This window comes from Mchenga conophoros, linkage group LG7, assembly GCF_057382185.1.
Source record: "Mchenga conophoros isolate Kocher_MC1m ecotype Shallow Benthic linkage group LG7, M_conophoros_male_GT1.1, whole genome shotgun sequence".
In the NCBI taxonomy this organism is placed as follows: Eukaryota; Metazoa; Chordata; class Actinopteri; order Cichliformes; family Cichlidae; genus Mchenga; species Mchenga conophoros.
The window spans coordinates 61342225-61367341 of record NC_140532.1 but is presented as its reverse complement, the minus strand read 5'-3'; the positions used below and the strand labels follow the sequence as shown (position 1 = coordinate 61367341).

The window sequence follows — 25117 nt, the reverse complement described above, 5'->3', positions numbered from 1 at the left end:
TAACTAGTTACCGTGCTCGTTACCACAATAATAACGTAATTACTGTAACGCGTTACTTAATAACGGGTTAGTCCCAACACTGCTGTTAACATAGCCTCTTTTATCCACCTCTCGCGGAGACGATTACAGTAGTTAAATTTAGTGATATCTTTTAAAAGTGGTCTTACTTAATATACCAAATAACTGATGTTTTGTTCAATATTGTGGAGTTTAGACACATGAGGCTATTTGCAGCGGAAGGTCAAAATAACTCATTGTCTTTGGTTTCCTTACTTCCCTACTACTTTCAGCTGTGCTATATCATTGCAGACAGAATGTACCAGCCGCTTCTCACTATTTACTTCCAGAATACAGTCGTTCTATTATCTTTTTAAATAAGGGGTGAGGCTCAGCATGCCCTCCCACTCATCTCCACAACAACTGTCACATGATTTCACTTCCACAAACACGCGGTCATGTTGATTTTAGTAGGCAGTAAAACAGGAAATATTTAAGTTTGCCCTTCAAAATAAAATGCGATTCGGGGCTTCTGTCTTGAACAGTTTCAGGCTAAATACATTTGTCTTGAGCATATTTTCCTTTTGTACTGCACAGTAGCTTTAGTTATTTAAATAACAGTTATCCTGGTTATTGGCGGTATGATTTTAGATGGAAGTTCACAAATCCTGATTAAAGATGGGGATGCCACTTGTGAACAGAGTGCTTTAATATAAAATATCTGCTGACACCAAGGTCTTACACATGCATTCAGGGCTTCCTGTCTCACAATCTTCACATGCATCTTAATTTCTTTCCATCTAACACCATGCATGCGTGAGAGATCATTTGAAAAAGCAAACCGCCACAGGTGATGTTTTGTAAGTTAATCACCTTTTATTTTGAAGGCAGCATTTGTGATCTTCTACTCTTATGTTGCGGAAATTGACATTTCTGGACGGTCCCTGTTACGCCACTTACCACACCGTGTTTATTACCTGGGACGTTGAAGGGCGCGCAGTGGCTACCTTTCAGTGTGACATTCCTCTCCTCTCGTGGTCCTTAGCCGTGAGCATGACTCTGTGTCTGGGATGTCTGTCCGTTCTCGTGGCTCTTGCTTTATCAGTTTATGTTCTGCAAAAACTCTGCTTCCCATACTTTTGGAGAGATCTTCTTTTTCTGCAGAAAGTCGTCAGATACGGTGTGAAACTGGAGGTATTCAAGCTGACTTCCAGCGTGCGCACGGTCCTGGACAGGTTCCTCCAGCAGGTACAGCGCATCCCGGACAAACCGTTTGTAATCTACGACGGGAACGTCCACACCTACCGGGACATTGATCGGCGTAGCAATAGACTGGCAAATGTGTTCCTGGAGAAAGCCAACTTGAGGAAAGGAGACTGCGTTGCCTTGCTCATGAACAACGAGCCCGACTTTTTGTGCGTTTGGTTCGGGTTAGCGAAGGTCGGCTGCTCGGTTGCTTTCCTCAACACTAACATCAAGTCCAAGTCTCTGTTGCACTGCTTTAACTCCTGTGGAGCTAAAACTCTAATAGTTGGTTCAGGTAAAAGTCTCATTTCATTGAAGCGGTATACACCACAGTGGCTCTAGAAACAGTTTTATCTTCATGTACAGCATTCAACATTCTTTCTCGATATTTTAATATTGTGTATTGATAGTTTTCTCTATATATATTACGCAATATCTTTTATTTTTGTCTCAAATTTGTCCTTGCAATGTAGCACAGGAGCTTATTCTGCCAGTAAGCTTTGTGTGTGTTTCTATAATTAAGTTAATCCACTAGTAGGTACAAGTTCAAAATGATATATTAATGCTAAAATATCATTTCTATCGTCCATTAGTTTAAATGGTATTTTATTTACATTTTATTACTATTTATTATTATTATTTATTATTATATTTTACTTGCTTTCCTGAACAGGGAAAAAACGTTTTAGTGGTTGACTGTAATGCTTGACTAATTTCTGCAGACTGAAATTCGGGTCTAAAATGTGAATTTGTTGTTGTTTTAAACACGTTTTTGACATATTTCCAAAATATTTGTTTTCTTCTTATTAGGAGAAGTGATCTAATACGTTTGTTAAGCACTGTAGATTTACATAAGAAGCAAATTTACACAAATAAAGTAGCAGATATTTGCCAGTATAGAAACAAACAGGTATGCTGTCCACCAGGGTTTCTGCATCTTCAGAACCCAGGCTGGCTGTTACCAGTTTTACCACATTTTCCAGTTAGGTAAGGGTGGAAGCCGCAACACTAAAGTGCGGATTTATTAATGGCAGATATACGTTTTAAAACGTGCATGCAGTTGTAGTGTAATTGTAACTTTTCCCAGTTCTGATAGTCAGGCACATCTTTGACAACTTTCATGTTCTGAACTGCAGGTATCAAACCTGGCTTACTTTCACTTATGGATGTCATGATTAATTAACTTTTCCCTTAAGTAGCCTTAAGTGAAAATCATATGTACTTAATGCTACTTATGCATATTACTTGACTCAGTGTACTTAGTTACTTCCCTGAACTCACAAGTGAACCAACACCTGTGAGTAACACATGAATAATAGATGACAAAATAAAATTTGATGAACTTAATAGCTCCTCATTAAAATCTTGTAACTTGCTGATCCCTTGTAAGATTATTATAAGTTTGTGTAATGTTAGCTGCAATTTAAATATAGATCATTCCACAAATCCACAAATCTGCTTTGGGATGGAATTTATTCAGAAATTCAATGGATGGATCAAAAAAATTGGTGATAAGCAAATATATGTTTAATACAAATTAAGTTTCACTGAAAGTTTCCTGTTTGTACATGTAATTGGATTAACCATGTCGTAATCATGTGACAGAGTGACAGATTGCTCAACCAGACAAACATGATGTTGTCATAAATGCTGTCCTCACTACAACCGTGGTTAGTTTTTAGAGTTTACACACCCCAGTTTTTCAAGTTTTTTATTGAAAATCGTGCAGTTTAATGCCTCATTGGATTCTGAAATGAAAGCAAAATACAAATAAGTAGTTGGAGTTAAAAAATAAATCAGAGAATCAATTTATATCAATTTATATACCAAAATGTATTCTAAACCTTTGACACATCAAAGTAGCCACCTTGTGGCAGCTTTAACAGCTGAGCACACCCTTGGCAATCTTTCTACAATCTCAGCATGTTTGTAGCAACACACCACTTTCTGCTGTAAAGTACTGTTCAGCTGATGCTCACTCGGGTATGGTACCACACAGTGGGTGCCAATGCTGCTTTTATACAGACAGAGGGGGTTGTTAGTAATCCAGCAGCACCAGCTTTCAAGGCTTGATCAACCTCCATTGCCGTAGAACAGCTTTAAATTGTGAACCCAGACTTTTTTTTGCTAGGCCCCGCCTTTGTTTTTACAGTAAAATCTTCTTATTGGAAGCATATTTGCCGATGCTTCACCTTCTGCTTTGCATTTCTGTGGGAGCCCCGTCAAAAACCTGTCTATTATGCGAGCAGTGTCCAAGGATTCCTGTTTCTTTCTTTCTTTCTTTCTTTAAATTCATGACACGTAGTGTATAGGTTAAAAAAACAAAACAAATTACCAACTTTCTCTTATGCTGAAGAAATGGCTGCTATGCTAACATAATTACAAATTATGTTTGCAATTATTAGAAATATTGTTTTGCTTCTACTATTTCTATAATTCTGTCTTCTGAATAATGGAATACATAGACAGCTTCACTGTGAAGAAACCATTACATGTGTGACTTAAGTCCTTTCCGTTCAGGTACCTGACAAAAACTTCCTGCAGGAATTTTAAGGTCAGTCATACAGAAAGATATTTGCAAACACTGATGCAGTTCCATTTTCACCTACAGTCACTACTTGCACTGTAGGTAAAAAAAAAAAAAAGGCACATAATGATCCATAAACTACAATTAAACGTTTTATTCTGTGAGATTAAGTGTCATGGTATATAATTGGCTTCCTGTTTGCAAGATGCTTCTACGTCTCACTGAGAAAACACATTTGTACATGTACATTTGCAATCAAACCTTCCTAAACCTAAATTTTCAGTTTTAGGATCAATTTAGTTTACATGAGTAAGCAAAGTCAAGGTAACCTTTTATGATATAAGTGTCTCTATGTCTTAGACTTAGTGGAAGACCTGGATGGCATCCTAAACAGTCTGCTGTCGGACAACATCCAGGTGTGGGCAATGAGGAGCTGGACCAAACACACGGAGGTGCACTCTCTGCTGGATAAGCTTGAATCTGCATCTGAGAAGCCTGTACCAGCAGCACTGCATGCTGCCACTTCTCTCAAAACTCCTACACTCTACATCTTTACGTCAGGAACAACTGGTGAGTGTATATATATATGGTTAGAGATTGACAAGGTACAACACAAATGCTACAGCAAGGGGGAGCCAGGACGACAGGTCATGGGGGGGGGGGGGGGGGGGGGGGGGGGGTGTATCGTCACCCGCATCCGAGATTGGGTACCAAGCCCCAAGCGCGCTGGAAGAAGGATCATTGAGTGCGAGAGGAAATGACCTGAGAGATGGGATCATGGCGAAGCTTGACACCTGGATCCTGCGTAGCTACGGGCAATACCTGCTGCAACCATTACCGAGGCTAACCATCTGATGTACACTACAGCAGTGAGATTCTTGACTACAAGTTGAACAGCCATGAGAAGCAGTACCCTACCTGGAGAAGGAGACTAGAGACCAAGATCAAAGTAGCACGGAGGGAGGTTAGCTAACTATCGAATCTTCAGAAGAAGGTGCCTAAGAAGCAAGCTGTCCATACCAGAGGCTTTGGAAACTGCCAAGCAAAAACTCACAGCCTTGGCCTGCCACTTGAAGAGGTACACCAGGCAGGAGAATAAACCAGCTGTTCTCCACGGCACCAGCCAAGGTGCGCTCTCATTGGCAGAGCAATATGAGAAGAGCAGCACCAAGGCTGAAGACAGTGTAATACTGGAAGAGCATATGGGATAAGGACGCAACCCATAACGGCAATGCTTACTGGTTAGTCGGTCTCAGAGCAGACCACAGCAACCTCCCTGAACAGGGTCCAGTAAGATGAACAGGCACATGGCTCAATACATGAGTGGGGCACAGAAAGGAATTAGCAAGAGTACCAGAGGCCCAAAACCCCAGCTACTGGTAGACCAAACAGTCAGCCAAGACTGCCAGAGTGAATGGAGCAATCCTCTACATGGATGACATTAAGCTGTGTGCCAAGAGTAAATGAGACATCGGTTCACTGATCCACACCACCAGGATATACAGCAACGACATTGGAATGTCATTCAGACTGGAGAAGTGTAGTTAGATGATAACAAAGAGAGGGACAGTAGTCCGAACTGAGGGGGATCACACTACCAGAAGGCAACATTACAGAAATTGATCAAAATGGGAGATGGCCCCTAGGTTGGCCGAGAATGACCGAGCTAAGATCCCGTGGGACTTCCAGATACAGACGGACAAAATGGTGGTCAAGAAGCAGAAGAAGACGGCCGTAGTGATAGACGTAGGAATACCGAATGACAGCAACATCAGGAATAAGGAACATGAGAAGCTTAAGAAATACCAAGGGCTTAGAGAAGAGCTCGAGTGTGTAAAGGGTGAAGGTAACAGTGGTCCCAGGGATAATCGGAGCACTAGGTGCAGTGACCCCCAATTATTAATTAATGAGTGGTGCTTATTTATATGTTGGGACAAATTGTACCAGTTGTCCATTGTTTTCTTTTTTTTTTTTTTTTTCTCTTCTCGCCTGTCCCATTTGGTTCTTTAGCCATCAGAATTGTTGTCTGAAGACCAACAAGGATACCCAATGGATTTACTTTGCCAAATGGATCATCGTGGCATTGCCGTATTGGTCCATTTGGTCGATCTTTGTTTTTATTATTTATTATATTTTATTTTCAGATGTTACAGACGGGACAGACATGAGTGAGAGATAGGAAAGGGAGAAAGAAAGAGGAAGGAAAGGAAAAACAGAAGGGGAGAGGGACAGTGAGAAAGGGGGGGAGAAAAAAAATAAAAATCTCCTGGATCACCTGTTGAGAGAAGAATAAAAAACAAGCAAAAAAAGACAAAAAAAAAAAACCAACAAAGCAACATACTAAACACAACACCATCGCATTAATCTAGCTAAGTGTAAACAGCAGTAAATACTAAATATTCAATGTTGTTGTGCAGCACGCAGGACAGATGTGCTTCGAAGTAGCAGCCAAGAAAGGTGTAATTTGGGTCTACGAGCAGTGAACACCCGTGTGCATACCTGTGTGGATCAGCGCGCTTGTATTCCAAAGGTTTCTCCATGTAACGATCTGCTAGGGAGTGTGGGGGGGCCACAGCCCCGTCCTCCAGGGTATGAAGCAGGTATGGAGGAGATCAAAACTCCAGACATCCAGAGGCCCCCAGAACACAAGAGACCAAGCTCTTACTGTTCCAGTAAGAGCTGAGGAGAGTCCCAGATGAGGGTTCACTCAGCAGCCGCGGAGCAGAAGCCAGGGGGGGTTGCAGTGACGCGCCCGTGAGCTCCGCCGGCCACCAGCTGTGCCTGAGTGACCGAGCCCCAGGCCGAGAGGCCGGGGGCACCCCACCCCCGAAGGGGCCCGAGCGAGCCCCAGGCTCCAGGCCCCGATAAGCGGCCGCCAAGGAGTGAGCCGGTGTGTACCTGGACGCCCATCCCCGGACACAAAGAACCACCAACGCACCGACACCTGAGGGAGTCCGCCACCGGCAGGGGAAGTGGTGGTAGGTGGAGATAGGCCTCCAAACCTTGGAGGGCCTGAGGTGTCCCCAGAGAGGTGGCGTCTGATACCCAGCCTGACATATAGACACAGACATACAGGCACACACAGACACAAACATCCATTCCCACCCTCATGCTCTCATATGCACTTACTCCACACTCAACCAACGTGGAGACAGACATAAAGAGACGCTGTACACACGATCACACTCCCCAAGCGTACTCTACGAACCGGGTCTAGGTACCCTTGCCCCTGGAGGGGGGAACTGCACCCAGACCCAGGTGGTGTTACCCTTTTCCCTGCGGTGGGGAGAGGCAGACCACCCCGACTCCGTAGCAGCAGGGAGGCCCCACACTCCAGACCGCAGTCGGACGGCCAACTCCACCTAGCCCTCCCGCTCCAGCAGGCCGCAGAGAATGGGGGTGGGAGAAGACTCCAAACCTCCCTCCACCCGCTCATTGTAGTGTTGATGCATGTGTGTTCTAAGGTGCATTTAAAACCCAGGAGGGCATGGAGCTACCTGCCAAGGAGCAGCAGGTAAGCGCATAGTCCCTCCTGATAGCCCTCAATGTCTAAGTGTATTTAAAATTGAGAGGTGGGCAACGATGCCAGGGGTGAGGTGTACACCCTGATGGTAATTTGGACTCCGTGATTGTGCCCACCCCCAAGATCCTATATGTATGTGTAATGAGAGTGTGAATAATGTGAATGTCTAAGTTGTGGGATAAAATTGAGGCAGAGGCAACCAGAAGGGGACAGAGGGGGGGTAGCCTCCTCTGCACCCTGGTGACATACCCCTACTCCAAGGCCCTGCATGTGTGGGTGGTTGTGGTGGAGCGGGAAGAGGGAGGCAGCTGGAGATGGGGAGGGAAGGAAGGGAGGGGCAGGTAACCCCTCCCTGGGGCCAGCTCCCCCGCTGACCCCAGTAGGCACTCCCACACTCCGCGACCCGCCAGGGAAAGGGGGCCCAGGCCCATCCAGACCGGGGCCCAGTGCAGCAGCGCCGCCCGGCCCCACAGAGCCCGGGACAGTCCACCCAACCCCACCACAGAGAAAACTGCACCCACCCCACCATCCACTCATCTTCCAGACTACATAAGACAATAAACGCCCAGGCTGAGATCTTCCTCCACCTCTCCTGTATCTCCCCCTCCTGCAGAGAGAGTTCCTGAAGAGAGGAAAGCTCCTGCAAGATGTGACCATCTCCCCCACCAGTTGAAGAGCCCCCCAGGTGGTTCGACGCACCGGCGGCACCCTGCTCCAGGGCCGGGCCCCCATGCACCCACCCGCCCACAACCCCGGCAACACACCAACCAGGATCCAAGCCCCCGAGGCCCGGCCCGGGCCCCAGCCCAGAGACGGAGCGCCCCCAGAACCTCACGCCCATCCCGGACCCACCCAGGGGCAGCCAGGCTACCAGGTCAGTAACCCACGTCCGTCAGCACAGACCCTCCCCTAGCCCCGCTGCACGCAGCCGCGAGGAAACAGTCACCTGAGAGCCAACAGAGCCCCCAACCGGACATGACCGCTACCCCGGGTTGAGCCCCCCAAGGAAGATGCCTCCGGGGAACCCCCCGACGCCCTAAGCCTGTCCCTACCCCCATACCAATCACAACAGTGAAGGCGGGACCAAACTATGACCCCCCACCCCCACTAGGTGATGGAGCTGATAAAAGGAGTCCAGAGCAATTGATCTGATGTGGTGGCAGAGGCTGTATCAAGACTAATGTAATCTAGTAGATAATTTCTATATTGGTTAGAATTAAGATTATTTTTATTTTTCCAGTTCATGAGGACTGTTTTCTTGGCTATGCATAGGGCAGTGAAAACCATATGGGCGATATTCTTTTCTGAAGTGACATTATCTAAGCTGCCCAACAAACACACTAAGGGGGAAGTTGGAATGTTACATTTCAGACACTTTGATAAGTCTTCACATATCTCGCGCCAAAACTTTTGCACTGGTGGACAGAACCAAAGAGCGTGGATGTAATTGTCTGGTGTATTGCCTTGACAGTGTGAGCAGTTGTTGGAAGATGTAAAGCCCATCTTGAACATCCGATGACCTGTATAGTGCACTCTATGTAGTATTTTGTATTGTATTAATTGCAGACTGGGATTTTTAATTAATTTAAAGGTTTTTAAGCAAATCTGAGACCAGAAGTTTTGGTCTAAGCTGACTGATAAATCTGCTTCCCACTTTGCAATAGGAAGGGATATTGATTCATCTAATTTAGAAAGTGTTCTGTATATTTTAGATAATAATTTGGGGGATTTAAGAGTAAGAAAATGTGCCGCACTTAGTGGTGTTTGTAATTCAACTTGACTGAGGTTAAATTTCTTTTTTACTATGGATTTAATTTGTTGATATTCTAAAAATCTTGTCTTGTTGATCCCATATTGTGCAACTAGTCTGTCAAATGGAATAAATTCTGTTCCCTCTAATATATGTTCTAAGTATTTAATTCCTTTACAACTCCATTCTGGGAAATTAATCATATTATTGTTTTGTAATATGTCAGGGTTATTCCAGATAGGTGTACGTTTGCATGGGATTAATGAAGACTCCGTTATTTTTAGAAACTCCCACCATGCTGTCAGAGAAAAGCTGATGTTGATACTTTTAAAGCATTCATGTCTTTTGATGTTTGAGCTAATAAATGAAATCTCTAGATCCTTGCATAGTGCCTGTTCAACATCTAGCCAGGGCTCAACTAAGAAGGTATGTTTTAACCATTCTGAGATTAACTGAAGCCTGTTGGCTAAGAAGTATTGGTGTTGTCCATTGTTTTCGATAAAATTACTCTTGAAGAGTGGATGTTCTATTTTATGCAGTCTGTAAAGTGTAATGTTACTCTATCTGATATACTCTTGTTATATAGCTGTGCAAGTGGTTTATAAGCAGGGTGGTTTGAGGGTTTGAGAAGCAAACTGATGAAAGTGTGATGACCAGTTCAGTACTCACAAAGAATATTATATTATATTATTAAAAAAGCGCTTCATGTGTTGGTGTCGAGCATTGTGGATGAGATCAGAAGCAGTTGCCTAGAAAAGAGAGCCTAAAATCTCAAGCCTGTATTTGGGCAGGATGGTTGTGTCGGTTGGGGGAGCATGAAGGTGATAAAATTCTGTTTTCATTTTTAATACAGTTTAAATTACTCATTCATACATTCTACAGTATTTGACATGGAAACTGTATTTGTGATTTACATGATCTAAAGTTGCACAACAAGTTAGTGAAAACATTGAAATGTTTGGAGCAAGAAAGCCGGTGCACACCACACACCAGACTCATTATTCCATCATCCCATGTGTGAAGGATAGTCAGGGGAACATAATAATTTGGGGATATCCATATACTGATGTTTAAAAGAGATTGGCTTATTGGAATGGCTGAGTCAGAGTTATGATCTTAACATAAATGTGATACTGAAGAATAAACTGCTGCTTGTGTTTAAATTAGGCCAGAAATACTGGTGAACTGAAAAGATTTTGAAGGACAAATGATCCTAATTTCCTTGTCATTGCTCAAACTGCCTGATGGATGTTTTTACTAGTTACTAAGTTTAACATTAATTTACTTTTACCAGCCTGCACTATGAAAGGTTACACAGTTTGCTTAATAAAGTACAACTATCTATGTATAGTTTTGTCATATTGTGTTTTTCTTTGTCACATGAACACAGAAACTGGTTCAACACAGGGTTTGTCCCATCTATACAGTGGGGACAATGATTTCTATCCCTTAAGCCATAAAAGTTGAGGTATTGCTGCCACCCTGGCGGGACACGCAGGTGGCATGGACACCCGAGTTTGTGAGTGCCATAACTCGAGAACTAGGCAATGTAGGATTTTCAACTTGACGGCATAGATGCATTTACTTACTCAGACAGTTCAAATCTCAGAAACCTCGACTTCAAGGTCAGAGGTAGGGATGGGCTTTTAAAACAGGGACAGCACAGAGTGGGAAAGGTTGAAAGGTTGGTGACTGGCATTATTGCATCTATGGTATACCCTCCTCTTTCATTATTGGACCGAGAGCTTCGCATCCCAAAAAGGTGTTCACTTCATTTATGCAGAATTCAAGCTTGAATTGTTCTTCAGATGGCCGCTTATTCAATCAAAAGCATGCTATTTGCTATTTTGTAAATGTAGCGTCCCAAATATAACGTTATGCGGTTATTTCCCCACAGGTCTTCCTAAGGCTGCAGTGATCTCTCACCTCCAGAGCCTGAAGGCAGCAGCAGGTTTTTGGGCATTTGGGGCAACTGAAGATGATGTAATTTATGTCACCTTGCCACTCTATCACAGCGCAGCATCCCTGATTGGTGTAGGTGGAACTATAGAGCTAGGTAGGTCTACAAATATCTCTGCATTGCTAATCCCTTCACGATTAGGGTCTGACAGTATAGCTATACTTGCTGTAGTAAGTATAGCTGTGAGAAAAAAAGATATGGTAATCGATGGTAATTTTGCATGTGAACTTTTTGCACAGGTTAAGATGTTTCCATGCAAATATTAGTAAATGAGCCCTATTGACATTATTGTTTAAGGATGTAAGCAAGATTTATCTTGGACTGTTTTATAATTCAAGATGATAAGATTACACAGAGACGTGTTCTTATGACACCCAGCAACTTGCTTTTGCTGCTTTTATGATTTAAGTTCCATGCTTCAGAGAGTTGGTTCTATTGGCATTGAATATTGAATATTGGCTGTTTTTCAGAGCTGCAGACATTGTCTACTCAGCACAATGTAACTACCAAACCTCTTTGAAGATCTCATGTTTCACTTTAACAAGCAGCTTTATTTTATGCTGCAAGATTCTCAGATGGGAATATTATTGTTGTTAAGTACACTGAAAACTGTTTCTGCAGTTTGAACATAAAAGTAATCTCGTATGTTTTTGAATTCATCAGTCGGTTCATTCTCTTCTGCTTATGGAGTAATTTCGAGGAGTTTTTGTTTGTTGTTTCATAGTATTGATGATTAACTGCTTTGCGGATCTGTTCCATCTATGCCAAAGTTAGTGATGCTGAATCCTTCACATTCTGAGATCAACATCTTGACAAGTTCTGAAAACAATCCTTGGTAAAGCTAATGCCCTGATAGTTAATATGCACATATCCTGATCAAAATCAATGCCATGCAGACTAAGCATTGGGTTAGATCCCATATGTCTAAGATTTTTAGGGCCAAGTACAAATGACCTCAGTGTTATCTGAATTTAAAAGAAGGAAATTATAGGGCAAAATCTGATCTGGTTTTTCTGTTATTGAGTGGAATCAGTGGTTTGCACCATTTGCAAACTTTCTTAAAAATCAATTATGATGGGGTCTGTTGATTGTAGACTTTTATACTGAAGTCCTCAAAAGTGTTATTGGGTTGGCTAGATGTTGCGAAGGCTGGGTTTTTTTTGTTGTTGTGTTTGTTTTTGGTTTTTTTTCTAACCAAGGAAAGAATTGACAGTGATATCTGATTTTTGGGGGGTAAGGGTTGGGCCTATAGCCAATCCAAAAATCAGGTTAGTATATCCTTAATCTTGATGGCATTACCTTGGCCTCTAGTACCAACCTTCAGAGGGTCCAAAATGCTATGAGAATACTAACAGGGACTAGAAATAGAACTTTAATGTCTCTTACGTTAGCTTCTCTTAGCCGCCTCCATGTTAAATCCAATCAAGAATGATCACGAACTCTGTTATTTTAAAAACCTCATAGTATCATATTATACCCACTGAGCACTTGACTGTCATGATGTAGGCTTTCTTGTGGATAGTACAATGGAATGCAGAGACTTCAGCTCTCAGGCAGCTCCCAGTTTGCATGTCACTACTGCATTATGTTTTGTACTTGTCTTTCTGTGGGCCAGTATAATAAAACAGAGCTTAACAGATGTATTAAAAAGAGGAATCATTCTAATTTCATCCCATAACAGTGTTATTAACTGCATTGTTGTCTATTCTACCATAGGTGCAACCTTAGTCTTGAAGAAGAAGTTCTCAGCCTCTCAGTTCTGGAATGACTGCAGAAAACATGATGTTACTATTTTCCAGTATATTGGTGAACTCTGCAGGTACCTCTGCAACCAGACAAAGGTAACCTGTTGCTGGCTGGACCCACTCACTACCCTAAATTAGTTTATTCTTGTTACATTATGGTGTAAAACCATCGTCATTTGAAATTCAAACTTTTTAACAGCCCTAGATAATATAAGTAGATCAGGGCAGGACAGATGTTGTGTCAGATGCATTCTCACTCCTGGCAATATGTTTGGCTTTGGCGTGGGGTGACATACAGAAAGTGCATGCAACAATTACTTGCTCTTCTCACCTAGGCTCAGCTGGAAATGACACAGACATTTTTTTCTGTTAATATCTCATCACAATTTTCATCCGTCTAAATATGTTACTAAACCATGAGGTTAGAAAAGGGTCCAGATAATCTGCATATAGTAATGGTTGACAGAGCAAAGGGACTAAATAAGGAGAAGCAGACAAAATTATAGATGTACCTAAAATGTTCTGTTAGATGTTCTTATAATATTACTATGTTATTGTTAGAGTTTATATCAATAAGTATTTTTCTTTTATTATTTTTAATGGAAGTTGTCATTGTAACTGCTCCACTGAGTCATTCAAGTAATACTGTTCACAACTGTGACAGAAAAATAAGCAGGACCATTGTTTACTGTTCCTGCCCTCCTTACATCATGTAGAAATGCACGCACACACAGTGTCAGGGCCAAGCTCATCCATTCATGAATTCAAAGTCCTCTTTGTACATGTTCTGTGTCATTTGGCTGTGTGGGTGAAAGGTTGGCCGCCAGTGATTGGTAAATGAAACGTACACAAGACACAAGAACCTTTTCACAAAATATGTGCTGACAAGGATGGATACTAATTACTCAATGTCCTGTTCTGCACTTTGATTATGCAAAGCAAATACCACCAGCTAAGCAAATACCATAGATGTCATCATATCGCACTGGATATTTGGCTCCAAATTCCATAGAGACTAGGACTTTAGACTAGGACCAGTTAGCTAACTGTAGCTAGTCTACAAAGGATATCCCTATTTGTATATCCTCTTTATACAATTCTTAATTATTTATGGCGGTCATATTTGTGACACTTATACTGTGTTTCTACACAGTGTAAATTATAAACCTTGCAACATGCCCTAGAAATGCACATTCTAAGTAAGGAGGACAAAGTTAATAGATATAGTCCCCTAAAACATGAGTACCTGGAACATATGCACCATCATTATTAGACCATTATCTACAGCTGCTTTCAGTACCATTGAAATGCATTTAGTCTTTTTCTTCAATTGAGCTTTCTGAGTTAACCTCAGTAATTACTTCCTCCTTAAAAAATATGTAGGACTGCTTTCTTCCATTTGTGCAATATCGCTACAATTAGAAATATCCTGTCTCAGAGTGGCTGGAAAAACTAGTTCATGGATTTATTACTTCTAGGCTGGACTATTGTAATTCATTATTATTAGGTTGTCCTAAAAACTCCCTGAAAAACCTTTAGTTAATCCAAAATGCTGCAGCAAGAGTACTGACAGAGACTAGAACGAGAGAGCATATTTCTCCTGTATTGGTTTCCCTTCATATATCAATAATCAGGCCCCGTCTTATCTTAATGACCTTATAGTACCACATCACCCCATTAGAGCACTTCACTCTCGCACTGCGGGCTTGTTGTTCCTCGAGTATTTAAAAGTAGAATGGGAGGGGGAACCTTGAGATTTCAGGCCCCTCTTCTGTGGAACCAGCTTCCAGTTTGGATTCAGGAGACAGACACTATCTCTACTTTTAAAATTAGGCTTAAAACATTCCTTCTTGCTAAAGCATGTAGTTAGGGCTGGATCAGGTGATCCTGAATCCTCCCTTAGTTATGCTGCAATAGGTGTCGGCTGCTGGGAGATTCCCTGGGCAGATGGGCAGATGGCTGCCCCTCCCCAGAATCTGGTTCTCCCTGAGGTTTCTTCCTGTTAAAAGGGTGTTTTTCCTTCCCACTGTTGTTGTGATTTGGCGCTGTATAAATAAAATGAAATAAACTGAACATGCACTTAAACATTTCTTTAAAACACATTACATAACATAGCCTTTTCCTATTTATATGCCACCCTGTCAGTGTAATAATCAGAGACATTTATTAAGTGGAAATTATTTCCCACTTAACAGTTTTTTAAATAAATGATTTCGTAATACTTTTCAGAAGTCTTGTGCTGATGTATTTGTATTTTTCTCTCCATCAGACAGAGCTTGATAAAGTTCATAAGGTGCGGATGGGAGTGGGAAATGGGCTGCATCAGGATGTGTGGCAGGAGTTCCAAAGTCGCTTTGGGAAAATCAAAATGTGTGAAGTATATGGCTCCACTGAAGGAAATCTGTGTTTCATGAACCACATTGGCAAGATTGGATCAGTAGGCCGCTCCAACTTCTTTTACAGGGTAAGTGCATGGAAATAAGCTATTCCATGTGTGTGTGACCAAGCCTACACGCTACTCTCTAGTAAACGAGCACTACCTTGGTGTGTGCTTTCATAAGAGAAGGTAGACAAAAGTAAATGATTATAATAAATCATGTTATAATGTCAAGTAATTTGACATGTCAGTAGAACTGCACAGATTCACTTCACCATCATAACAAAATAATTTCTTTATAAGGAATGCTCATTAGGGGAAGCTGCATTTCTAATGACATCAAGCTCTTAAATAAGTCTAAAGTCTTACTTGCTGGTCTTAAAACACTGAAACATCAAATAAAATGATTAAAAACATTTTTGTTTAATACAAGACTAAAGACAGATTCTGCTTTGGAATTTGTCCACAATTCTTGTGTAAAACATGTGAGTTTTATTATTCATGTTATTATTGTCATAGTAACTATTGCATGTAGTGCCCTAAGTCGAACCTCAGTAAATCTAATTTTTTGTGTTGTTAAGCCTCAAGGCAAATATGAAATTAAATATAAATATTACAAATATAAAATGAATTACTGCATCAACGAGCAATGGCTCGAGGAGGTAAAAACTGACGATTCCAGGTTGCTTTGATATGCCAGTGACCAGACGAAAGGGCTGAGAGGTGAAGGATTTGAGTCGAATAAACGGAGTGCGATGAGACATACTCCACAACCAGGCTAGTGGAGTATGGGAGAGACCGATGGAGACTAACCTACTAAGGAGAATGGAGTGAGAGATGGTGTCAAAAGCAGCACTCAGATCGAGGAGAATAAGAATGGAAAGTAAACTGTAGTCAGCTGCCATAAGAAGATCACTGGTTATTTTTATAAGCGCTGTTTCAGTGCTATGGGAGGGGCGAAAACCAGACTGGAACTGTTCATACAGATTATTATTAGTTAAGTATGAGTGGAGTTGTGTGGCAACTATCTTCTCAAGAATTTTTGAGAGGAATGGTAGATTGGAAATAAGACAAAAATTATCAAAGTTATTGGGATCTAGACTTTGTTTTGTTTTGCTTTGTTTTGCGTTTTGTTTTTGTTTTCAATATTGTGGCGATGGCAGCAACTTTGAAGGAAGCAGGAACAGTTCCAGTAGTAAGTGAAGAATAAATGATAGCAGATATGAGGGGAAGCAAAGAGGGTAAACAGGCCTTGACCAGGTTTTGACTTACAGATGAGTTCTGAAATATCAGTGACAGAGGGAAGTTGGAAAGCAGAAAAAGAGTGTGATGGGAGTGGAAATGCAAAGGAAGCGCTACGTGGAACAAACCAGGTCTTGGATGAGCAGGTAAAAATCTGGTGACCTGAAAGAAGAGTTGAACAGTGAAAACGGTGTCTTGGTTGAATCATCATTTGCACAGACCATGGTGGAGTAATAAGCAGATATTGTTTGATTAATACACTCTTTATAATACAAAACATGATTATTAAACATTTCCTTATGAATAGTAAGACCAGTTTTCTTATTATAGAGGCGTTCAAGCCGTCGGCCTTTTGCTTTCAGAAGCCTGAGTTCAGCTGTAAACTCTCTCAGCAGGGTGCTGACTGAGGGAATGATACAGGTTTGGTTTAGAGTGTGGCAACAGAGTTTAGAATATTATTGAGACTAGAGTTATAATAGGAAACCAAGTCCTCTTGGGTGAGCAGGTTATGAAAATGCAAATAAGTAGAGAAAGCAAAAGAAAGGGTGTCAGGATGGGTTTTCTTAAAATTCTGAAAAGAAATGGTACAAGGGTTCTTGGGCATAGAAAAGGTTATTTTGACATTGAAAGAAAGATCTTGCAATAGATTACCGTGATACCTCCACCACGGCCGGACTCACGAGGCTGGCAGGTGTAAACAAACCCAGGAGTGGAGTTGTTGAGCTGCGAAAAGTCATTGGGCTGTTGCCACGTCTCAGTCAAACAGAAAAAGTCAAACTTATGGTCTGTGAGGAGATTCTAGACGAAATGTCCCTTTTTCGTAAGCGAGCGGATGTTGACATTTCTTAACAATGTTCTTCACATAACCCTGTTGCTTTACTACACTTCTGCCCATCCATGAATACAGTTGGGTCTATTATTTGTTGGGCAAAGATCCTTTTAATAATATTGCCTTTCTAAACCACTGCAGATGGATTTTAAAGCAAACAGTCAATACGGGATTAATGTTCAGACAGCTTTCATTCAAGGAGTTTTACAGAAGTACTGCATTAACTTTTTAGGAGTCACAGCCATTTACATACATTTTCAGAGGTTCAAAAATGTAGATAATGGGCTCACAGGTAGTTTCATCAGCCCCATCTACAGTTGGAGCTATGTAAGTAAAACTAAATTGAACTGAATGCCCACCACCCCTGGCACAGTTGATGGTCATTTTTAACAGCTCACTGAATCAATTGCCACTATTATTCCAGTGCAAAATGTCAGTCTAAATCTAAAGTGCATGATGGTATAATTATTTCTGTGATTAAGAAAAGCAGCTTTGCACCATCTAACTCAAGAACTCTTGAAAAGATAAATTTTCAAGGTCTGAAAGTCCTCTCTCAAGGCCTGATGAAACCAAGATGAACTTAACAAATTGAGAGGAACATAAAAGTACGGGCATGGAGAGAACTCCTTCATGATCTTTAACATACTGGATTACCCATGACTGCCGCTAGTATTTACTGATTCAGTTCAGCTTTATTTACAAAGTCATATTATAAAGGAAAGACTACAATAATAAAGAGAAAAACCCAACAATCAAACAACCGCCTTTGTGCAAGTAGTTTAGAACCTGCTCAGGTTCAGATTCAAAACTGATTGGACAGCACTTCACAGTGCTAATAAATAATGACCAACACTGTATTGCAAAGGTAGCCCAAGGATATATTTAGGATATGGGATATTATTCAGTGTCAAGTCTGTCGCATCATCTCAACCCAGTAGAATACACAGCACCCTCATCAAGGTGATATTACACAAACTAAAAACTTGTCATACATTGAATATGTCATACATGTAATACTAATGTCAGATTATTAAACAACTTCTTACATAGTTATACATGTACTGTAAGTCTGTTGTGACTGTGGAGAAGAATGAGTAGTGAAGTTGCTTTACTGTGGCTTTGGTAGGTATTAATGCTGGCTGTTGTTAATCAGTGGACTTACATAAGAGTGGATCCATGTATTTGGCTCTAATCTCTGACTTCAGCTATTCTTAGATGTGTCCAGGTGACTTTTCATTTGACCCACAATGTTATAAAAGACGTTGTAAAAGAAGTTATAAAACATATGGTTAAAAGTAGTGTCAGTTCTGTAACATGCAGTTAAAATGTATTGTTTAGATTTCTTTTGTTGGTCTACAATTATGAAAACGTTATGGAATAATGAGTGTCTATTAATATAAAGTGTATTAGATTGGACCTTCTTTATACATTTTATAACTGCCCTAATTACATTCAGTTTCTAGATCACTAAAATGCGAATTACCTTGACCATTGATCAAGGCCATGAGTACCATTCACAGAAGGTTGGGGAATGGCTGCAATCACAGCATTGTAAGATGTTGAAAGATGACTCCCGCTTCCATTCAGAGATTGAGAGATGGTCTTTCCCTTTTCATCTGTCCCCGCTCAAACCAGCTTCCCTCCCTGTCCCATGTGTACATCCTCATCGTTGTAAGAGTACACTGTAGGTGTAGATGGACTGTAGAGTCCTGGCCTGACGAGTTGTCTCTTTTGTGTTGTTGGCACTAACAACTATGCTACATTAAAAGTGACTTAAATCCCCTTTCTTAACTATTCTGGTGCTCAATTTCAGCTTTAGTTTGTCATCTTGATTATACCTAAAAACATAAATGCACTGAGTTGTTGGCGTGTGATTGGCTGATTAGATAAGCACTTTGAGTTCTCAGGTGGGATAGAAAAGCACTATCCTAGGAACTTGTCCATTTAACATACTGTATGTGTGTTAATAAGCAGCTGAACAGATGTATCTAATAAAGTGGCTGTATTATGAGTATATATAAAAGGCAAATAACCATATTTGTTTTTTTATTAATTTAATATACTTTGAAAAATATAAGTCTTGAAAGTAAGTCTTTGTAGGTGGCATAGATGTCCATCTGATCACATAACTTGTCAATCAAATGTCTTGTATTAAACAAAAACAAAGACTCATGTACTTTTAGACCCATCTATAAAAGTAAATATTCTATTGAAATTATTAATAGTACCTTCAGTTATTTGTCTAAAAGTGGGGAGTAGTTTACATATTTATGTATCATACCTGTTCTGTGCAAAGCCTGAAGCCACTTTTTATTAGTGAGAAACTAGGACAAACAAGATAGCGCTAGAAAACACAAACCTTAAGGCTAATTAATACAGAGAACAAATGCAAAAGCAGAATATGAAAATCTGTTAATTCCAATTCAATCCATTTAGATACATTTAGATACATTTGAGGTCAATTCAATAGTCAGTCATCATTTTCTGTTGCATCCTCACCCTCCCTGACACACACACACACACACACACACACACACAGAGCAGCTTACATTTGCTCAGTAAATATTAAACCTTTTGATGTGATATTCTTGAGTTTAGACATTTAAAAACATGATTGAGGTCTTGAAGTGATTCAGAGTATGTGAGCTTTGTTATTTATTCTGAATTCTTCTGACCATAAATCTGCTTTTCTTATATCAGTCATTTTGTTTCTAATGTTTATTTAATAGATACTCAAAATGTTTTACACGCATTTTAATTTGTCCTAAAACATTCCGTATTATCATTCTCCTTAATCTTTCGGCTGAGCATGTACGTCATCATGCTTTGCTGGCATTTTTCATATTTAGCAATGTACTGTTTGTGTTTTTCCCATGAAATGCAGATTAAATGTGACACTTCTGCATTGTTGTGTGATTCAGCTTTCAACAGTTCTGCACTTTGGCTTTCAGGAAAATTGTGTTTTAGCAGCTTCAACAATTTTCCCAAATATTTCAACAATTCAGCTCAAGTCATTCAGCTTTTAGCAATTCACACTGCATTTTCTTTAGTAAATGCATTCTCTAGTTTCTTTATATTTTGCTAGGAAAATGCTAAATGTGTCCAGCTGTCAACTGAAACATATACAAACATGTAAATACAATGTACAAAGCAAAGCAGAGTTTTTACAATTCTAATGGACCTGAAGGTCAATATTCGGCATCAACACTATTGTTCGTCAACACATCTGAAATCTCTTAGGCAAGCTTTCTTGAAATTTCTTTTAATAGTTTTCAAATTTTCAGCTAATTACTCTTGAGGATGTGTAAGTGTAGACACAACACTGGTTGTTATATGTTAGTCTGGCTCCTTAAAAACAACATATGAAGAAACAAGGGTTTATTCATACAGTTTTCATAGTTTCATTGTATCTAGTTTTCCATATTGTTTATAATTTGTATGTGAGCATTTCCTCTGTAGTTGTGAAAATCATTGGGCTAAATTGTAAGAACCAATCCATTAATTATTTAGCATTTAGTTTCATTACCTATTGGTTAACAAAAGCTTGACTGACTGACTGACTGACTTTTGTCATTCCTTCTATACACCAACACTGTACATTACAACAAAAATACCTGCCTGGCTCTGAATACAGCAGGAAAGGTACAAGCTGCAGAATCTTGCTGTTCTGGTACGAATGCTGCAGAACCTCTTCCGAGATGTCAGGAGAGAGAACAGACCATGTTGGGGATGAGAGGGTTTCTGTAGGATTTTGTTTGCTCTGGTCAGATAGCGTTTCTGCAGAATGTCCTGGATGGGGGAAAGTGAACACACATTGATCTTCTCTGCTGTCCCCACCCTCTCTACAGATTTCCAGTTTGTGGCACTGCGAGCTCCCAAGCAAACAGATATGCACATAGAAAGTGTTAAGGATAGGAGAGGGTGGGTGAGCTCTCCTCAACCGCTGCAAAGAAGTGCAGGCAATGCAGAACTGTCTTAGGAAGAGCTCTGATCTGCATCACTGAGTGTCTGTTTTCTGTACTTCCAGGAACTTGGTGCTACAGACCATTTCCACTGTTGCACTATTGTTTAGAAGTGGTGTGTGCTGGCTTTACATATTAATGCAAATGTATATGTTTAAATGCCCTTAAAGACATTTAGCATTAAGCAGATCTGTGGGCTAATTAGCTATTCTTATTGAAACTAGCACATTTTAATGTCTACAGTGAGTTAATGCCATCTGCTAAGATGTAGAAATTATGTATAAAGTTTTTTTTGTTTTGTTTTTTTGACAGTGACTACAAAAGGTATTGATTTTTTTTTTCAGGACTTTAAAGCTGCTTAGATACTTCTCTCAATCCACATGGTGTTCCAATCCTCATAGTTGATTACTCTGTTCATCAGTTACCCACCATAACACTATTTCCTTTTGACATTTTGTGTAGCTCCTGTTTAAGTATGATTTGGTGAAGTATGACATTGTGAAAGATGAACCAGTGAAAGATCAGTATGGTTTCTGCCGGCGAGTGGACAAGGGTAAGGTTGGAATACAAATTCATTTCTTATTCTTCCCTTTTAAACTTGAACGTTTTGAACAAGTATTTGTATTGATTTTGAACTTCTGTTATTCTTAGGTGAGATGGGGCTTTTACTTTCCAAGGTCAGCGCTATTAGCCCATTCTTTGGCTACGCTGGAAGCAAGGAACTGACTGAAAAGAAGCTGATGAGAAATGTGTTTGTCAAGGGTGATGCCTACTTTAACACAGGCGATCTCATGGCGGAAGACCATGAGGGCTTCATTTTCTTTAGAGACCGAGTCGGAGACACATTCAGGTACTTAGATAAGATGTTTACGATGTTCTTAGATTTGATTTGCATACATTTTCTATATAGACTTCTATGTAGCCTCTGGTAAAAGACCTGAGCTTGAAGGATCAAGACCATATGCTCTTGATCCTTCAAGCTCATGTCCTTCGAGCTCGGGTCTTCTACCAGAGGCCTGGGAGCTTGAGGGTCCTGTACAGTATCTTTGTTGCTTCTACGACTACGCTCTTCTGGACAGAGATCTTGGATGTTGGTCCTGGGATCTGTTGAAGCCACTTGCCCAGCTTAGGCTTCACTGCCATAAGTGCTCTGATTGCCACAGTGGCCTTTACGCTCCACCTCTTCTTGAGTTTCTCTCTCAGCCCTTGACACTTCTTGCGCCTCTCGAAAGTGTAGTTAGCTTATTACTCTGTATAGCTACATCTATCACTACAGCCATCTTCCTCCACCGTTTCAATATTGGTTAGTCATCATCAGTTTGTCTGTCTGGAAGTCCCACAGGATCTTAGCTCAGTCATTCTGAATGGGGGCATGTCCCATTTAGCCTTGGGAGTTACTAGGCGCAGATGTTCCTGTGTATTATGCAAGCCACCTGGTTATGGCATTCCATGTATGCCCTGTCTGCTAGCATCTTGCACCCTGCTGTTAGGTGCTAGATTGTGGCATCAGTGGCATCTTTGCACAGCTTGCAACTGCAGTCTTCCCGGGTGTGGTAGACCCCAGCCTGTATGGATCGTGTGCTCAGAGCTTGTTCCTGCGCTGCCACGATTAGTGTCTTTCAGTCCAGCTTTGTCCAGCCACTGGTAGGATTTCTGGATGTCAGCCACTTGGTCTATCTGATGATGTCCTCGAACAGGACAGTCCGGCCTTCAGTTAGCCAGATGCTCAGTGACTGCAGTCAGTAGATCAGCTGCTGCTTTCAGTGATCGTCGCAGCAGGGACTGTTGGATGCTGCATGCACATCTTCTAGTAGACCTTCGAAGGGTTCTTCACATAGTTCTGGTATTTGGCCACTAGGGGTTCAGTTTTCCAGCTTAGCCATGATCCTATTGCTCAGGTCAGCTGTTCTTACACTCAGTGCCTTCAACACACCAGGTGTACTTTTGGGCTTGGTGCCCAACAGCTTAGAAAAAAAGTGCTTGTGTGAATTAGTGAATGAGGTAAGTTGTGTAAAAAGCTTTGAGTGCTTAGAGTAGATAAGAGCTATATAAGAAGTCCATTTAACAGGCCCTGTTCTCATCCCTTGCTCACTTGTACCTGCTTTTTCCAGTAGCCCACTACTTATCTGTGTGTCCTGGTTCCTCAATTTGTGACACGGACCTTATCAATCCAGGTGACGTCTGAGCCACTATGGCTTTAGTTATCTCTCTCTCTTGCTTCTATGATGAGGTAGGCTTGGTTTTCTTGTTCACTCGTGAACTTGAACTCCTCTGCTTGGGGCAGTAACTTGTCATTGGCCAGTGTGGTCAGTCCACTTCTTTTCTAGTTAAGACTTGAAGGCAAGCTGTAGGTCATTTGATGAAGCCACCTGAACCACATTATGAGAAAAAAGCAGATGTGAGATCTTGAGAACAACAGAGTGTAAATCATCCACTATTTGGCTACCTTTAGCTTTTAAAAAAATATGAACAGAATCAGTGACAAGGCCCTGGCAACTCCTACGAAGCAAGGAAAAACAAGAGATCAGTTTACCCTTGGGAAAGACTTGCCAAAGGCCCACACTGAATAAGGATTAAACAAAAAATCAAAAAATTAAAAAGGACAGATGCCAGCAGTAACACAGGTTGTTACCATACGAGTGTAAAGCCTGGTCTGACACAGACTATGCTTCTACCAATTAATTTTTTCCCCCCCAATTTCAGGTGGAAGGGTGAAAATGTATCCACGACAGAGGTGACAGAGATTCTTGGGCTGGTAGATTTTATCCAAGAAGTCAACGTGTATGGAGTGCAAGTACCAGGTATCATGTCGCCATGCTTAATTATTAATGCAGTTACTAAGACTGTGAGAACTTGCAGTATAGATGTTTTCTTTTTTTAAATATCCACAATATCTACTTCGCCAAGTGCTACATTTTTGCTGTCCTTAGCCAATTAAACACAAGCAGGATGTCCATGTGGCATCAGTGAAAAACAGTATCCCTTGACATTGATCCATGTTGTTCACAGGACACGAGGGCAGAGGAGGAATGGCATCAATCATTGTAAGACCGGGCTTCATATTTGATGGAAAGAAGCTGTTTGAGCATGTAGTGAGGGATCTACCAGGATACGCTCGTCCACTTTTCATAAGGCTTCAGGTAAAATATGTTACTAAAATCAGTTTAAACATCCTGCTACTCTGAAGTAACTCAGATTGTTTTTTCCTCTCAGGAGGTCATGGAAACGACAAGTACCTTCAAACAGCAAAAGTTCCATCTGGTGCAGAGTGGTTTCAACCCCTCAAAAGTCGTTGATCCTCTCTATGTGTTGGACTACAAGCAAAAGAGCTACATTCCTCTGACAGACACGATCTACCAGAGCATCAGTGCTGGAGAGCACAAGCTATAGAACTCACAAGTATGAGTGTGACTATACAGTTTTAAATAGTGCACAAGAGTTTGAAAATGTTTAATGAATATTAAACATCTGACACATAATATGAACCTGAATGTGTTACTATGTCACAGCAATCCAATGACTAAGCCTAATGAAATACTTCAAATGGAAAACTAGAAAAGATCTTCAGATCTTTTGGATTTGATGACACTGTAGATATTAGTAGTAATAATAAATGCAATTTTGGAAGAATTCAGACAATAAATTATACCTTTTTACATCATTCTGTGTGTAATTCTGGTCAGATTTTTCCCCAATCATATCTCACTGTGCCTGCACCCTCTTTTTCATGGAACTCCTCAACCGGATTTTCTGTCAGAAAATGTATAAAATGACTACTGTCATTGTTTTGGAAGCACATTTTTTTGATGGATAGGATTTTTAAGCTCACTGACAAATATACTAGATTTCCTCAGCTCTTGTTTTGCCAGTTGGTTGATTTTAGTTAGTGCTGTCAGCGTTAATCTTGTTAAAATGATGTTAACGCCATAACTGCATTAACTCAGCAAACCTCCGTTAACG

The 25117-nt window shown here is 40.8% G+C and overlaps 1 protein-coding gene across 1 annotated transcript; it reads left to right on the top strand.

The window, feature by feature from the left end:
• Positions 1 to 961: 961 nt before the first annotated feature.
• On the top strand, positions 962 to 24818 carry slc27a6 (solute carrier family 27 member 6). The gene is made up of 10 exons (XM_085280592.1): positions 962 to 1537; positions 4130 to 4339; positions 10940 to 11098; positions 12719 to 12843; positions 15017 to 15211; positions 21620 to 21710; positions 21809 to 22007; positions 23861 to 23958; positions 24167 to 24297; positions 24371 to 24818. Exons 1-10 carry the CDS (start codon positions 1051 to 1053, stop codon positions 24545 to 24547), a joined length of 1872 nt encoding a protein of 623 aa, XP_085136718.1. The 5' UTR covers positions 962 to 1050; the 3' UTR covers positions 24548 to 24818.
• The last annotated feature ends 299 nt before the right edge of the window (positions 24819 to 25117 follow it).